Source organism: Sceloporus undulatus, chromosome 1 (genome assembly GCF_019175285.1).
Source record: "Sceloporus undulatus isolate JIND9_A2432 ecotype Alabama chromosome 1, SceUnd_v1.1, whole genome shotgun sequence".
Lineage (NCBI taxonomy): Eukaryota > Metazoa > Chordata > Lepidosauria > Squamata > Phrynosomatidae > Sceloporus > Sceloporus undulatus.
The window spans coordinates 737,966-754,645 of NC_056522.1; the positions used below are offsets into that span (position 1 = coordinate 737,966).

The 16,680-nt window shown below is 46.7% G+C and overlaps 1 protein-coding gene across 4 annotated transcripts in view; it reads right to left on the reverse strand.

The window, feature by feature from the left end:
* The window catches only part of HADHB (hydroxyacyl-CoA dehydrogenase trifunctional multienzyme complex subunit beta), a 29,132-nt gene that overhangs the window by 8,094 nt on the left and 4,358 nt on the right, over positions 1 to 16,680 (reverse strand). For all 4 annotated transcript variants that reach the window (XM_042451966.1, XM_042451881.1, XM_042451792.1 and 1 more), the window contains 10 exons: positions 16,388 to 16,429; positions 14,986 to 15,082; positions 14,518 to 14,562; positions 12,754 to 12,853; positions 5,347 to 5,434; positions 3,849 to 4,036; positions 2,656 to 2,836; positions 1,753 to 1,874; positions 829 to 908; positions 694 to 741 (listed from right to left, as the gene is read on the reverse strand). In XM_042451966.1, the coding sequence (XP_042307900.1) occupies positions 694 to 741; positions 829 to 908; positions 1,753 to 1,874; positions 2,656 to 2,836; positions 3,849 to 4,036; positions 5,347 to 5,434; positions 12,754 to 12,853; positions 14,518 to 14,562; positions 14,986 to 15,082; positions 16,388 to 16,429 (991 nt within the window). The remainder of the gene's footprint in view (positions 1 to 693; positions 742 to 828; positions 909 to 1,752; positions 1,875 to 2,655; positions 2,837 to 3,848; positions 4,037 to 5,346; positions 5,435 to 12,753; positions 12,854 to 14,517; positions 14,563 to 14,985; positions 15,083 to 16,387; positions 16,430 to 16,680) is intronic.

Sequence of the window (16,680 nt, forward strand, 5' to 3'; positions counted from 1 at the left end):
TCCTTGTTGGTGAGGATCAGATCCAGAATAGCTGACCCCCTTGTTGCTTCTTCCACCTTTTGGACCATGAAATTGTCTTCCAGGCAAGTGAGGAATTTGCTAGGCCTTGAGGATTTGGCTGAGTTTGACTTCCAACAAATATCAGGGTAGTTGAAGTCGCCCATCACTACTACATCTCTCTTTTCTGACTGTGTGGTCATCTGCTCAGATAGAAGAAGATGTCTGTCTTCTATCTGAGCAGAGGTGGCTTCACTGCACACCTCCTTTCCCTGCCTGGGAAGCAACCTCAGCCCAGTGAAGCTACACAATGACTAAGGCTAGTTCTTTAGCCATGACCCTGATCAGACCAGGCCTGGGAAGGGCTAGTCATCCCAAGTCACTGCCAGTGCCCCAAAGCCTGCTAGCTGACAGGCCCTGCCATTGGGATCACTGTCAACAAGCCCACCCCATTTATACCACTATATCAATTTGAACCGCACATCCAACCCCTCTTCTGATTCTTTAAGTGAAACAGGGATGAGTCTGGCTAATCCCTGGATGGGAGACCTGTACGTAAGGCTAGGAAGGAATCCTGCCTGAAGCCTCGAGCTGTAGCTGCTGCTGCTGCCAGTTGGAGAAGATAGTACTGAGTCAGACTGGTCTCCTGCAAGGGTCTGATTCAGATGAGAGGCAGCTTCCTAGGTGCTCACTTACCCGAGTAGGAGCTGGTCCTTTGGGTCTTGAGAGACGTAGACAAAATCCCTGAACAAGAGAAGAGAAACATCAGCCAAAGGGGAATGGGGCAAGGCACACAACACTTTCACAGAGCAGAAGCTGCTTTCTGCTCACCTGAGGTAGGCCTTCGGTTTGTATCCCATTGCCAAAGCCTTCTCTTCGGACATCAGGAGGACTGCAGATGCGCCATCAGTCTGAAAAAGGCAAACTCCATCAGGCAAAGGAGGTGAAGGGGGCTAGCATCGCCACCCCTCCCTCTCCAAAGATAGATGGACATGCTTTCATGGAAGTGGGGAGCGGACGCTACAGTGAGCTATTACTTGATTTATATCCAAGGACCTGAATGGAGAGGGGCCTCTCACAACCGCATAATGGATGCAAGCTATAGGAAAACTATGAAGTTAAAGGCTTTCATGGCTGTCATCCATAGTTTTTAGTGGGTTTTTCGGGCTATGAAGCCATGTTCTAGAAGAGTTTTTTTCCTGACACTTTGCCAGCAACTGTGGCTGGCATCTTCAGAGAAATCAATACTACCAGCCAACGACTGTCTGTCAATGACCTTTGCTAAGACAATGATCCATGCCTCTACAACTGGCATTTCAACTTCCCACATCTGCCACCCGTGTGTTTGTGTGCAGCCTTATCTACATTCTCTACCAAGTGAGCCAACACTTCATACATCTGACAAAGTGAGCCACACACAGATTAAAAGAGAGTGCACATAAAATCCAAGTGTCGAGAACTGGATTGCATTTGCTGCTTTCTGGAAGCAAAAGACCAAAGATATTCCAGCAAAGAAGATCCATTTAGTCCATTATGTTCTTAGGGTTCATCATGCCACATGATACAGCACTTTGTGTTCCGTTCTATGTGAAGCAAATGAAAACATCTTTCAAAAGTCATATTCTGACTGAAATTGACCAGCAAAATCTTGGACCACAGGACTCTAGTCTAGTCTAGTTCCAGAGGGAGGATGACTCTGGGGCAGTTGAATAGCTACAACATTTACTTGTTCAGAAGGAATAAAATGTACATTACCAGGAAAGAAGAATTGGCAGCTGTGACGGTCCCATAAGGTTTGATAAAAGCAGCCTTCAGTTTACCCATCTGCTCCAGTGAAGATGGACGGACTCCGTTGTCCTTCACAACAGTGTCTCTACCTGCAAGAAGTGAGGAAGTCTGCACCTTAAGCATGGCCTTGACTTTACTCCTCCTGATCACCATTGGGCTGCCCACTCTCTCCCATTCCCTACAGCCTCCTCTCCAATTTATCCCCCCATCCTTTGGATGCTTTTGCCAGCCCTGCCTCTTTCTTGGGTCTCTGTAGTTTGGTCTGTGGCAGCCTGAGACTCAATCAGATCGGTTTGGCAAATGGCAGACACCAACTGCATGGGCAGCCAAATGTTGCTGCATCTCCCATCAGCCCCAAGCAGCCTAGCCAACAGTGAGGGGATGAAAGGGGCTGCAGTCTCCCAGCACCAGGGAGGCCACACATCTTCTTCAGCCCTGTTTGTAAAGGGCCTTTCAGGGCACCAAGGGGGCTTATAACATGTATCACTGGATTCAGGACAGCTCAGGAGTAGATTAATTCAAGTGTGATGAAAGCAACTGCCTTAACCCTGGTATAGCTGCTCTACAACATCTTTGAAGCAACCAAGGCTCCCCAGATGTTGCTGGACTGTAACTTCCATCAGCTAAATATTGAGGACTATGAGAACTTCACCAACATTTGAGGCTTTCAGTTGCCCATCTCAGAACTAAAAAAATAAAGGTTTCAGGTTTGTATATTCACTTTTGGTGGGTATATTTAAAGATTCCTCCCTGGACTTCCACTCTTTAATGTAGTTGACGGCTTCACTGAGTGCCATTCAGGCAGAAATGTCCTCGCACATGGTGCTGGCAGGGAACCCTATGACCCTTCTGTGGGTTCCTCTGCTTTACCTGGCACCTTGAAGGAGATCACGTCTGCGAGGAGGCCCTCGTCCTGGGCTTTCTTGGCCAGGCTGTGGGACCGGACAGCATACTCATCTTGCTCCAAGCGCGAGATGGCAAAGGCGGCTGCCAGCCGGTCTGCCGAATGGCCCATGGTCTCGCTGGTGGAGAATTCAGCCACTGCTGGAAGCTGGGAGAGAGAGAGACAGAAGGGATGCAGTGAAGATCTGCTCTATTGTGGACTAAGTCAAAGCAGATGTAAAGATTAGTAAATGATTTTGTCTCCACTTCTTAAATAACAACAATAATAACAATAACAATAATAAACAAACAAAGGAAACTAAGAGTAAGGATTTTAAAGACCCGGTCGTGTACATAGTCTTAATTAAATATTTTCTCCTTACTCAGTTTTTAGAAATGAATTGGGGGCAATAAATACCTTGTCTTAAATATTCTATTCATTTTCCTGAAAGAAAATATTTCATAATCCAATTTTTAATTTTTTTCCAGAAAAAGGCTTTGAAAAGTCTTTCTCTCTCCCTCTTTAGCTCTCCCCTCCTTTCATGTCTTTTCTGCTCCCTTCTTCTGTGCGCTCCTCCCATTATCAGCTGCCTTCCTTCCTTCCTTCCTTCCTTCTTTCCTTCCTTCCTTCCATTTCTCCACCTGCACCTGGCCGGCCTCCCTCCTCTGGAGCCTGCTCTTCCTTCAGCAACATCTTTCCTGCATCAGCCCATTGGCCTCTACTTCCCTTGCATCCCATGAGTCGGCGTGAAGACATCAGTCTCCCAAACATCTGAGGTTCTGCATCGCTCACTGCAGCTGGATTGAGGGCTAGTGCCTGTAGATCGCAATCAGCCCAGGACAGCCTTAATTCCCACCTGCAGTTACACTCCACTTGCATTACCCAATCCCTACTTAGCCAGGAAACACACTGGGTGGCCATGGGAAGCTACACTATCTCAGCCTCAGAGGACGGCAAAGGCAACCCCCCCCCCCGCAACATACCTTGTAAAAAAACCCCAAAACTCCACAACAGATTCACCTCTGCATCCCCCATGAGTCCGAAACAACTAGAAGGCATACAGTTACTAACTATACACTGGATACTACTGTAGCACAATGTATGATGGTCACTGCTAAACATACAGGTGCACAAAGAAATGGGGCAGAGTGCTGGCATGTGGTGCTTCTTTCCTTTTTACCTCTGGTGCAAAGTAATCTGGACGGATCTTGGAGATCAGGGAGAGCCTCTGAGCCAGGGTCTTGGCCTTTGGGAGCCCCAGCATCATCTTCCGCATCTTCCGGCTGTGCCTGATGGGGACGTCTGACATCAGTTCCACACCGCCAGCAATAACTGCATCCATCTGGCCAGATGCAATGAGACCAATCCCTGCAATAGTGAGAAGGAGGCATAACTTCTTTCCCAGAAGAGCAACATAGCTCCTTCTCCAATGTGTGAAGGTTGGACCTTCTTGCAGCTCTCTTCCACTGCCTATTATTATCCTTATATGCTCACCACCAAAATGGGCCCATCTCTGAGCTGCCCATCCCCACCACCCCAGCCCACCTCACAGACCTCTTGGCAGAACTTTGCAGGCAGAAGGCTAACAGCTTCATACAGTGAAATCTCAGTGCTAAAAGCAAGAAAGAGCAGCCAGACAGGAAGCCCTGAATTCCCTCCCAGGGCATGTCTGCAGCCCACTTCCCCAACTCTTGCATTCAGTCAAAGGGAGGGGTGCACTCAGAATGATCGCAGGGTCCTTCTGGAACCCTTTCAATCTTGCATGAGCCACGTATCACCATTTCTGAAAACTGGGAGTAACATTTCTATCATTTGTTTGTGTTTTGAAGCTTGGGCCCTAAAAAGAATTGGAATGCAAAACCCAATTTCTGCAAGATTAATTTTTTAAACTGAGGTTTTGATATGGTCCCATGCTTCCCACCTCTGCATTAAATCCTTATCTCAAATCCATTTTCCACCCTAGCTCAAGGTTTGCTGTGTTACCAACGTCCGCACAGCCTCATCCCTTGACGGATTTAAGAGGATGCTAAAAACTTTCCTTTTCCGTCAAGCTTTCCCCCCTATGAGTTGATGTTTTATTATCTGTTTTTAGATTATTTGATGTTTTAACACTGTTTTTTGCTGTTTTTATACTGTCTTTTAACGTGTACACCGCTATGATCTTGAAAAAGGAATAGCGGTATATAAGAATAAAGTATTATTATTATTATTATTATTGTCCTTCCAACGTTCCCCTTTGAACTGGCTGCACATCTGTATATTCACTCTCCAACTCTGCCCCCTCCCCCTTCAGCTGCATTTGTCAGCTGTTCTAGAAAGATCCCTTTGCCCCCTGCCCCCTTCTCTTGTTTTCTGGAGTGAAGTGGCAGAAACCCTTTCTAGAACAGCTGACAATTGCAAATCATGCCCTATGAGCTGGCACCGACTACTGACAAGGCCTCTCAGAGCGCTACATCATTTCAGGCTTTGGTCTGAAAGCTACCCAGAAGCCTGCTTGCTTTGCATCTGTCTTTAAGTGGGAACTCTTTATGGGGGTGGGATGGTAGTCATCCACCACTTTGAGGATGCAAGGCAACACCCTGCATTCTGGTGTTCTGCATTCAGCAAACAAGAGAAAAGCTTGTCAGACCCCGCTCACAGCCAAGCCCTCCCTGGTTCCCTATTAGTCAAAGCCATACCCGTTGTCATGGCCTGGTTTGAAGAGATGCAAGCCATGGTGACTGTGTGGGCTGGAGTTTTGTCAGAGAAGCCGGCTCCCAGGGCAGCCTACATAAAAAGAGAAAGCTAACAGAGCTCATTTTCATAAGGTTTCTGGAGATGCAAAGTGATTTATGATGCATGCTTTCACTGTTTTCCCAAAGCTGGTTGGGCTGAAAGACCGAAAATGTGTTTGGAGACCCTTTTTAAACTGTCAGGTACTAAGGCCAAAAAATAACAATAAAAATGCCCAGCTGCTACTGCTTTGCACCTGTTAAGAGCAGACTTGTGGCTGTCAGATCAACCTGTATTTTACCTGGGGCCATTCATCCAACTGCAGCCCTCTCTGCTCTTCTTCTGAGAGCCAGGATGCTGCCAGCTTAGCATCCTAGATAAAGAAAGTCTAACACCCAGCGGGCAGAGATTCCCTCCCCAGCAAGCTGCCACACTTCTCTCAGCCAGAGAGGGTCCAGACAGCTCTATCTGTGCAGCCATTTCCCATGGTAAGCCCTACTGTGGGTACTCTGCTGACCCTGAAGGAGCCTGAAGGGACGCCTGCTGCAGCCTGAACGCCAGCATTTCCACCTGAGGCTTCACAGCCAAGGCAAGGCAAGGCAAGGCAGGGGGCATGGCTTTGTGGGAGGACTTAAGTCTCCACCCCCCCCCCCCAACATCTGCTGACCCTGAAGGAGCCTGAATCGCTGGCACCTCACCACCAGCAGCTGCTCCAGGCCTGATTGTGAGGCAGACTGGTTCTAGGCTATTTTGGGGAACACAGACTTGTCATTGGAGGGATTCGAGACAATGTGTAACATCTGTCCATTGGCTGATCTCTCTGGGGAGGGGGTTGATATTGATGTTAAAGGTGCAGTTATTCAAGTAGTGTGGGGCAATGGAAGATATGGCGTTAGCAGGGAAAGAGGTCGTTACAGAGGAAAGCGTGATAGATATGTGATATCTATTCCACCTTCCACTCGCCCTGCTACCCCAAAAGATCTGGAGAGCCTGCCTAACCAGCCGCTGAACCTCTCTCTGCTCTTATGTAATGCCAGGTCAGCGAAGAATAAGTCCTAAATCATCTACGACTTACTGACAGACCACAACGCTGACCTGGCTTGTATCACGGAGACCTGGCTTGGAGCAGACAGCTCTGTAACCTTCGGCCGGCTACTCCGTCAATGAGCAGGTGAGGGGAAGCGGGCGGGGAGGGGGGTGGCCACGGTCCATAGAAACAACCTTACCTTAATCAGGATACCTATCTGTGCATTAGACCACATTGAATGCATTTACCTTAGCTTGTAGATCAGGGAGAGTCTGGGGATTCTGTTGGTTTATCGTCCACCCCGTAACCTAAGAGACTCCCTAGCCGAGCTGACGCAACTAGTCTCAGAGCTGGTGTTGGAGTCGCCTAGGCTGCTAGTCCTGAGCAACCTCAACATCCCCCTTGAGACTGGGTTGACCAACCTTACTGGCGCAGCTTGGGAGTTCATGCTCTCCATGACAAACATGGGCCTCTCCCAGATAGTCTCCGAGCCTACACATTGCACAGGTCATGCCCTTGATGTGGTCTTCTGCACGGAACAGACACATCCGTGGGCGGAGATAATTAGTATCTCTGCCTTGTCATGGACGGATCATTTCCTGGTTAAGGTTGGACTGAAGGCCGCTATCCCTCTCTCTGGGGGTGGAGGACCGATTAGAATGGTCCACCCTCGAAGGCTGATGGAACCCGTCAGGTTCCAAGAAGCCCTAGAGGGTCTTATGGTTGGCAGTGCTGGCGATTCTGTCAAAACTCTGGTTAATATGTGGAATAACAACTTTACCAGAGTGATTGACATGATCGCACTCAAGCGTCCTTTCCAACCCACTCAAAATCGTAACCTTTGGTATACGGAAGATCTTAGACAAATGAAGCGGGCTGGACAACGACTAGAGTGCCAGTGGCAGAGATCTCAACTCATATCTGATAAGACACTTCATTTGACCTTTCTTAGGTCCTATCAAGTGGCGATAGATGCAGCTAAGAAGTCCTTCAATTCTGCATCTATTGCATCTGCAAAATCTCATCCAGCTGAGCTGTTCAGGGTAGTGAGGAACCTAACCCAACTACCTCCTACACAGAACCCTTTATTAGATTCTTCTGAAGCCTGCTGTGACGCTTTTAATGATCATTTTGGAGATAAAACCTCTCGGATAAGAGCTGATTTGGATGCCAATTTGAGGACAGAGACAACTAGAGAGGCATCCAGTGCCTCCGCCATTGTAAGATCCAACAACCTTCACCAATAATCTCCAACAGCAACTTGCTTAAAAGCAGTGAAGTTTATTGAGATATGAATGAAAGTGATCAGACAGACTTTTTAGTGAACTCTGAAAAGCAAATCTCAAGCCTCAAGTTAAAAGCACTCCTGGCTGGCCCCCACCTTTTTTACTCTCCCGCCTTCTACTCCCCACACCTCTCCCTCCTGTTTGCTTCCCAGGCTAGAGAAAGCAGGGTGACCTTGGAGAAGCTCTGCAGATGTCTCTTACTAATTAAACAGTGCATTCCAGACCTATGCAATTATCCCGCCAAAGCATCCCAACCCCCATAGCAAAGCAAGCTGGCAGACTACAATTTTAAGCCATTACAACAATATGAACAGTAACTACAGTGGATGGGAATATTGATTAGTTATTGGCTTTGGAGTTCTGACAGCCATTACTGTTAGACTGGATCAATTTGAGTCGGTAAGTACTGAGGATGTGGAAAAGCTTCTTAGTAGTATGAAAAAGACTACTTGCCCAACCTGGCTGGCCATCCAGGGGGGAGAAAAAATCATGGTGATGCTGAAAAACATAATGATGCATCCCTCAGGGAAGGCTCCCTGCCTCAAGGAGGCAGTAGTTAGACCACTTTAAAAAAGCCTTCCCTGGACCCCCTGGATAGAAATAACTACAGACCAGTCTCGCTACTACCGTTCCTGAGCAAGGTGATCGAGAGAGCAGTCGCCAATCAACTACAAGCAGTCTTGGAGGAAACGGACTTTCTGGATCCATTTCAAACCAGATTCAGGCCGGGATACGGAGTTGAGACTGCCATGGTCGCCTTAGTTGATGATCTCCGTCTGGGCATCGACAGGGGAAGTGTGACCCTGCTGGTGCTCTTGGACCTCTCAGCAGCCTTCGATACCATTGACCACGGTATCCTTATGGAACGCCTGAGGGAGTTGGGTATTGGAGGCACTGCATTGCAGTGGTTCTGGTCCTACCTCTCGGGGAGGTTCCAGATGGTGTTGCTTGAGGACAGTTGTTCGTCCAAGAGGGAGCTCAAATCGGGCGTCCCTCAAGGAGCGATTCTGTCCCCAATGCTGTTTAACATTTACATGAAGCCGCTGGGTGAGATCATCCGGAGACACGGAGCGGGGTGTTATCAGTACGCTGATAACACCCAAATATATTTCTCTATGTCTCAGACTGAAGCAGTGACAAAGGATGGCATCTCTCTTCTGAATGCCTGTCTTGGGGCGGTAATGAACTAGATGAGGAAAAACTGACTCAAGCTGAATCCAGGTAAGACGGAAATACTCGCTATAGGAACCCCGAATCCAGGAATGGAGTTGTGTCAACCAGTTCTGGATGGGGTCACACTTCCCCTGAAGGATTCTGTTCGCAGCTTGGGGGTGCTCCTTGACTCGTCGCTCCAACTGACAGCTCAGATGGATGCGACAGTCAGGAGCACCTGCTATCAGCTTCGTCTGATACGCCAACTGCGCCCCTTCCTGGATCCGAGGGACCTGGAAACAGTAGTACATGCCCTGGTCACCTCTTGATTGGACTTCTGTAATGTGCTCTGCTTGGGGCTACCCTTGTGCCAAGTTCGGAAACTTCAGTTGGTACAAAATATGGCAGCCAGATTGATCACGGGAACTTCTAGGAATGACCATATAACACCAGTCTTGAAGTCCCTGCACTGGCTGCCTATTAGTTTCCGGGCAAAGTACAAGGTGTTGGTGATTACCTTTAAAGCCCTACATGGCTTGGGCCCATGTACTTGAGGGAACGCCTTCTTCCCTATTGTCCATTGTCCCGCACACTAAGGTCCTCTGGAAGAAATCTACTACAGCCAAAAAAACTAAGCTAACATCTGTCTCCCAGAGGGCCTTTTCTACTACTGCTCTTAAACTATGGAACGACTGCCGGAGGAGATCCATCACATTCCCACTCTGACAGCTTTTAAGAAAGCACTCAAGACGGATCTCTTCCGGCAGGCCTTTCCAACTTAGTTACCCTCCCCAGATATAGAGATATTTGTCCCCTCATCTGCCTATTCTTCCCCGCCTATGTTTCTGCCTTTTTTAAAATGCTTTTAATGTTTTTATACTATTATTGTTTAATTCTGTTTTAGTACTGGGAATGGGGGGGGGGTGTAGGTCTCGGGTTTGATTTTTAACTCTATTGTAATTGATGTATTTTATTGTTGTAACCCGCCCGGATTCTTCGTGATTGGGCGGGCTATAAATAAATTATTATTATTATTATTATTATTATTATTATTATTATTATTATTATTATTACTCTCTTCTGAGAAGAATGCAGCTTTTAGCCTCAGAGTCAGAGGCATCCATGCGGGTGAAAGGCAATTAGTATTTTGAACAGCAGAAGAGCAACCTCCAGAGTTGCTGCAATGTTGACCGCAAGGGAAAAACCACCCTCAAGAGGAAAGCCATCTCCTTCCAGCAAGACCAGTGGGGCTAGGATGCGCTCCTTCACCAAACATCCTTGGTAACACAGGATTTGGGATGCTGCTAGTGACAAATACACATGGAGCTCAAAGTATGCCTTCTTTGAATTGGGGTTGCTACTTTCTAGCCCCTTCTGCTCTGTTGAAAACTCCCCTCCAGTAGCTGACATACCCCATGGGGGCACTGTCACAGCCACTGAAACAACTGGGGGGGGGGAGGTGGGCAGCCAAGCAATGGGACCAGCTTCTCTTCCCAGCTGCAGTTCTCTAAAAGTGAAGAGAAGGGGAATGACCGTCTCACTCCACTCGCCTCCAGTGGGTAGGGGAAGCCGTCCCCACTCCTCAGTCGCCTCCCCAGTTACTCATCGCAGGACCCCGTAGGGCTTGGCAGGTGCGGCATCTCGGCCGTGGCCTAACCTTTTTTACAGGATTCAAAGCCATGGTCCTGTCAGTCAAAGGGATCTTGTAGCACCTTTGAGACCAACTAAGAGAAAGAAAGAAGTTGGTAGCATAAACCTCTGTGACCTAAGTCTGTAAAAGCTCATGCCACCCACTTCTTTGTCTTCTTAAGTCTCAAAAGAGCTACACAACCCCTTTATTTTTACAGCAGTTATTTACTATCCATCTGAGGGGGGAATACTTTTAACTATAATCCCCCCCTCCCAAATTATCTATTCATTCATTCCATCTCAAAGGCTCTCAGAGGAGCTTACAGATGGTTAATTAGACATTTCCCTGCCCTCAGCCTTACAATCTAAAATGTATTTAAAGAGAGCCCAAACAGGGAACTTCAACACATGCTGGGAAATATCTGGACCGAGGGCCTCATGGATGCCGATCTCTCTTTGGAAAAAAGGAGTTACACAAGTGGCTGACAGTGACCACTGAATGGAAAATATGACGCAGCTTTGGCGTTGCCTGCTGAAGGCCCCCATGCTCAACCCTTGGCTGCTGGGGAAAACCAAGCTCTCCTTGCAAGCTTGGAGCACTGTTGCTAAGCAGAGGGCGCACAGTGTGCTGGACAGATGGACTGGACGGTCTGGCCCCTGGAAACGGCCTCTGAGTGACACAGCAGGAACGGCCTGAATAACAGATCCCTGGATACACACTGCAAGCCACAGAGCGACACACCTCCGCTGACACACTGCCAGCTGGGCCAAAGTTCAGGACAGGAGCTGGGAGCTACCAGTAAGCACAGGCTTGCTCAACCTGCAAGGAAGGCAAGAAGCCTGAAGCATATTAGTGCAGTGTCTTAACAATTGCAGTAGCGCACATATATATATATATATATATATATATATATATATATATATATATATGCGCGCAGCCCCAGGGGCTTTGCTGATAGAAATCCACACACATTTTCTTGGCCAGAAGGATTGTGGAACCTTTACCCTGTGTCAGTGGACACTGACAAGTTCCACCACTCAGGAAATGTTTCCATAAACCTGGAGCTGAACCCAGTTGACTTGTTCAAAGTTCATGGATGGGGCTCTCCTTCAATCCAGGAGAGAACAAACATGTTGATAGACACTTTGGATGGGGGGGGGGGGGGTGTTTTTTCTGGCAAAAACTGGACCCTAAAAGACTTGACAAATAGAAATTTGGCCTTGAGAGATTTTCTCCTGGTCACCTCTATGGTCTGTATGCCCAAGAAGGGCTGTTGGTGGACCAATTCCTGCACCTTTATGCTTTTCTTAATCAAGAGTGCTGCCTGGGCTTTGGTATTCAGCGTATGTAAACCAAGTACAGTTGCCCCTTGTTTCTTGCGGACTTGAGGTCCGTGGACTTAGATACTCACGAAGGGGCGACCTCTGTTATTTTTAATGGGGCGTGCCCCCATGGGCACAAGCCCCATTCAAGCCCTATGGGTCTTGAATACATGCAAGTCTCTGTTTTTGGGTGCGCATGTGTCCAGAATGGATCCCACGCAAAAACAGAAGGCCAACCGTACTCATCTTCCCAGCCCAGAGGGTGTGCTTAAGGCTGCCTCTCCTTACTTTCTGTTGCAATCTGATGGGCAAGGCCTTTATACACTTCCCCCACCCTCAGCACTCGTGTGCCACCGGAACTGCCTGCATTTCTGCAGTATCACAGCTTGGCACAAGTGCGCCTTCATTTCACAGAATCAGAGTTGGAAGTGACTGCAAGGGCCATCCAGTCCAACCCCATTCTGTCATGCAGGAAATCTAAATCAAAGCATCCCCAATAGATGGCCATCCAGCCTCTGTTTAAAGACCTCCAAGGAGGGAGACTCCACTACACTCTGAGGAAAGAGTTTGTTCCATTGTTGAAAAGCCCTTACTGTTAGGAAGTTCCTCCTAATGTTGAGCTGGAATCTCTTTTCCTGGAGCTTGCATCCATTGTTCCGGGTTCTAGTCTCTGGAGCAGCAGAAAACAAGCCCGCTCCCTCCTCAATATGACACCCTTTCAAGTATTTAAACAGGACTAGCATACTTCATCTTGTCTGCGCTGGCCTCATCATGATGGACCATGCCACAACATGCAACCAGCATTCCAGCAACCACAAAGAGATACCCAGCTCTAGTTCTCCATATATTACCATGCAAGCTGTGCTTGAAGAAGTTCCCCTCTTGCACTCTCTCAGTCTCACTCTCTCATTCATGGACACACCATGCCCAGGGCTTCTTTCAAACACTTCACATACCTCTCTGGCAACATTGCTGGTCTTCACCTCCTGGATCACAGTGCCAAACACAATGTACTCTACAGCCTCCTTTGGCACATCAGTCCGATTCATCAAGCCTCTGATAGAAAAGGACAAAATAATTTCACTGCCAAAGCAGGAGCGTCACTGGGCACTCACTTCCACAAGAGCTGTTTGTTTGTTTATTGCTGAAGGACAAAGTTAATCCAGGAGCTTTGAAAATAAAAAGCCTTTTCCTGATGCCACGACAACAAGTGCACCACTTTCCTCACCAGGCCAAGCTCTGGGAGGGATCTGAAAGTTGTTCTGGTTACTTCATCCCAAGAGATCTGGTGGCATAAACTGCCTAAAGGCACTGGAAGCTGGCAGAGGTTTCCTTCCTTGACAGGTTTTCCCCCTTGGCAGTGAGAGAGTTGTAGATTGCTAGTGAAAAGACACTGGGAGTTTGATTGCCCCTTGGACCTCTGTTCAAGTCTAGGATTCACAAATATCAGATGAGGTTCAAAATCCTCTTCCCGAGAAAGTAAAAGGGGCCATTTTGGAACTGGGAAAACATTGCTACAACAATATTTCATAGTTTTTAACCCATAGATACTGTAGGTCCTCTGTATCTGTTGGGATTTGGTTCTAGGAGTCCCTGTGGATACCAAAATCTGTGGATGATGACGATGATTTTATTCACTTATATCCTACCTTTCTCCCATTACAGGGACTCATGGTGGTGATGTTCAAGTCTTTATTATATAGAGTGGGGTAGTAAAATGGTGTCCCCTATATCAATCCATAGGGAGAGGCGGGAAATATAAATAAACATATTATTATTATTATTATTATTATTATTATTATTAAAAAATCAAAGTTTGCCTTTTGGAATTTGTATTTTTAAATATTTTCAAGCCATGGATGGTTGAATCTGTGGATGCAGAATACATGGATATGGAGAGCTTTACACAAATGCAAAGTGAGGTGGAAAACACATCCCTTCTACAGGAAGATTGTGCACTATTAGAATAGCCTTTCATGAATTTCACTACTGCTGTCACCATCCTTGTAGGGCAGAAAATAGGAAAGTTGCAACAGCATTGGCTTCCTGTAAGTAAGGAGCATCTTCAATTGGTAGCTCAAATGATCCTGAGGCATCTATCTGCACCTTTACTTTGTACAGTATTCAGTCATATGTTAATAGTTACTTCTTTTTTTTAACAGAAGTCCTTCCCAACATTGGGGTGAAGCAGACGGTGCAAAAGGTTCACACTGGGAGTGTGCTGCCACTGTTTGCCCTAGGATTGTGTAAGCCACATGTGCCCAGCCTCAATCTGGGCTGCCACCATAGTCCTGAACCAGGCACCAAAAAGCGATAAAACACCACTTCTTTTTGGGCATGTTCTTTGGCAAACAGCAGCAGCCCGGGCGGCTTCTGTGTTTGGGGCAGGTGTCATCTGAACGCCATGCCTCCATCACAGCCTGACAGCAGCCCCTTTGTGCCATCTGTTTGAGGCCTGTGTTTATTTTGCAACTGCCTCCATATTTTGGGCCAAGTACTGAAGAGGCCACAGGGATCACATGCAATGACTGTGCATATAACAGGCAACCCAAAAAGGTTGTGTTTAGGAAAGACAGACAGAGAGGAAGGCTTCTGCAGATACAGACTCACAAATGGGGGAAGAAGAAGAAGGGGACGCTGGACTCTCCCTCAGTCACTCTGCCTAAACAAAGCCACACTCAGCTGTGAGCTCCACCAACATCCATTCATTGGCTACTTACTTCAGTGCTGCTCTGGACAGGTCATGTGGCATCAAGTCTGAATATCTGACAATTAGAAAGAATTGTATATGCAAATATTAATACCTTGATAATGTTTTGGTTGTTTTATTCACTGTGAACTGAAGAGAATGGAAAAATAAATTAACACTAGGTTTTGCAAATAGCTTTCTGCCAACCAGAGGTGCTTCCTAGAAAAAGGGTCCTCCTCAACCTTAGGAAGTACTTCCTGAGGGCAAGAGTTGTTTGACAGTGAAAGATGCTGCTGCCTCAGAGACTGATGGAGTCTCCTCCTTTGGAGGATTTTAAGGAGAGGCTGGATGGCTATCCATTGGCAGGGCTTTGGCAATGTATTCCTGCATGGCAGAATGGGGCTTGACTGTGTGGTCCTTGGGGTCTCTTCCAACCCTAGGATTCTTTGTTTCTAGGCGGCATATGAGTGGTCATGCTAAGCAAGGACACAATACTTACGAGGTTCCTGACTGCAGAAATGGGATGCGAACTCCATCCACCACCACAATATTCTTCACCCCATTTTTAGCTAAGGTTTTCTTACTCTTGGGCTGAGCTGCAGGAAAAGCACAAGAAAAATTACTGTACAACAATTGAAAAACAAAACTTGGCTTCTTTAAAATAAATCTCTTATTAGAAAACAAAGTCTCTCCTAGTTTAAAAATACAGTCATCCCTCCATATTTGCGGCTTTGATTATTCACGGATTTCATTAACATGTTCTCTCTAGGACTGTCTAGGTCAGGGGTAGGCAACCTGCGGCCCGCGGGCCGGATGCGTCCTGGCAAGGCCTTGGGACCGGCCCCAGCCCGGTCCTGCCGCCGATTGCCGCCGGGGTCTTTGGGGGGCAATTGTCTATAGAAGCCTCAGAAACATGCATTTATATTAACATTTTTTAAAAAATCAGCAATTTTTTTTGCGTGTCCTCCATTTTTTTTTAAAAAAGTGTCTTCCATCTGAAAATTTTGTCCTACATTTGTCCTGGTTTATTTATATATTTAATTTTGTACAAAAATTTATTTATTTATTTATTTATTGGCTTCGGCCCCCCAGTTGTCTGAGGGACAGCAACCCGGCCCCCGGCTCAAAAAGGTTGCCTATCCCTGGTCTAGGTCCTCCAGTGCAACTCTGTGGTCAACTTTAACTAAAAGTTGCACTGAAAGACCATTTGTAGCTACTCCAGTGGCATTCTATGGTCAGTGTCTGTTGGAGATTGACCACAGAGTTGCCCTGGAGGACCTAGAGATTATTCCTAGAGAGGTGTCCTCTCAGTGTTTTTGTTATTTGTGGGTTTTCCATATTCACGGGGGTCTTGTTCCCCTAACCCTAAGGAATATGGAAGGACAACTGTAATTGTTGGAGGTAAAAAGGATCTTCTGTTTAGAGCTGCTTTATTTTTACTTTTTAAAGAAAGATAGTCCAGATTTAATTTAAAGCTGAGAAGAAAGCCTAGTCATACGTTTTTAAAATCAGTGGGCTTTCGTTCCAAGTTAGTCTGACACATCAAGGATTAGTTTGTCCTGTTTAATCACTTGAAGACAACAACAGTTTGAAAAACAGTCACCAGAAAACCAACCATTATCTGGCTTGGGTCGACCACAGCCCACAAAGAGACGGCTCCGCCAGAATCTCTCTCTCTCTCTCTCTCTCTCTCACACACACACACATTTCTGGGACACTTTTGAAGTTCCCACAGATTTCTTCAAGTGTGTAAAGCAACTAATGATGCATTTATAGCTACAACAATGTATCCCCTTCCAACAAAAAAGGCATTTCACATCTTTATTTATGTAGTATTACAAACACAACTGCAATCTATCAGCGTAGTAACATAACTTGCTTTAGTCATGCTTGCGCTTTACCTGCTGCATGCAGCCGGGGAGAGCAGCTGAGGAACCTCACCGCTGAAACGCAAGAAAAGACAGAAAAACATCCAGGTGTAAAAACCAAGAACAACTTTTCCTCAGCCACAAATTGTCACATGAGAAGCAATGCAAAGGCGACAAGGTTCTGCAAACACATACAAATGTAGTTAGTTTTAAGAAACTGAATTACGCTTCAAGCCAACTGGCAAGCTTAGCTCTGTTCAGTTATATAGGCTGCTTTTCCACAGTGGGTTGTATCCAAAGTACTTAACAATAAAACAATTAATTAT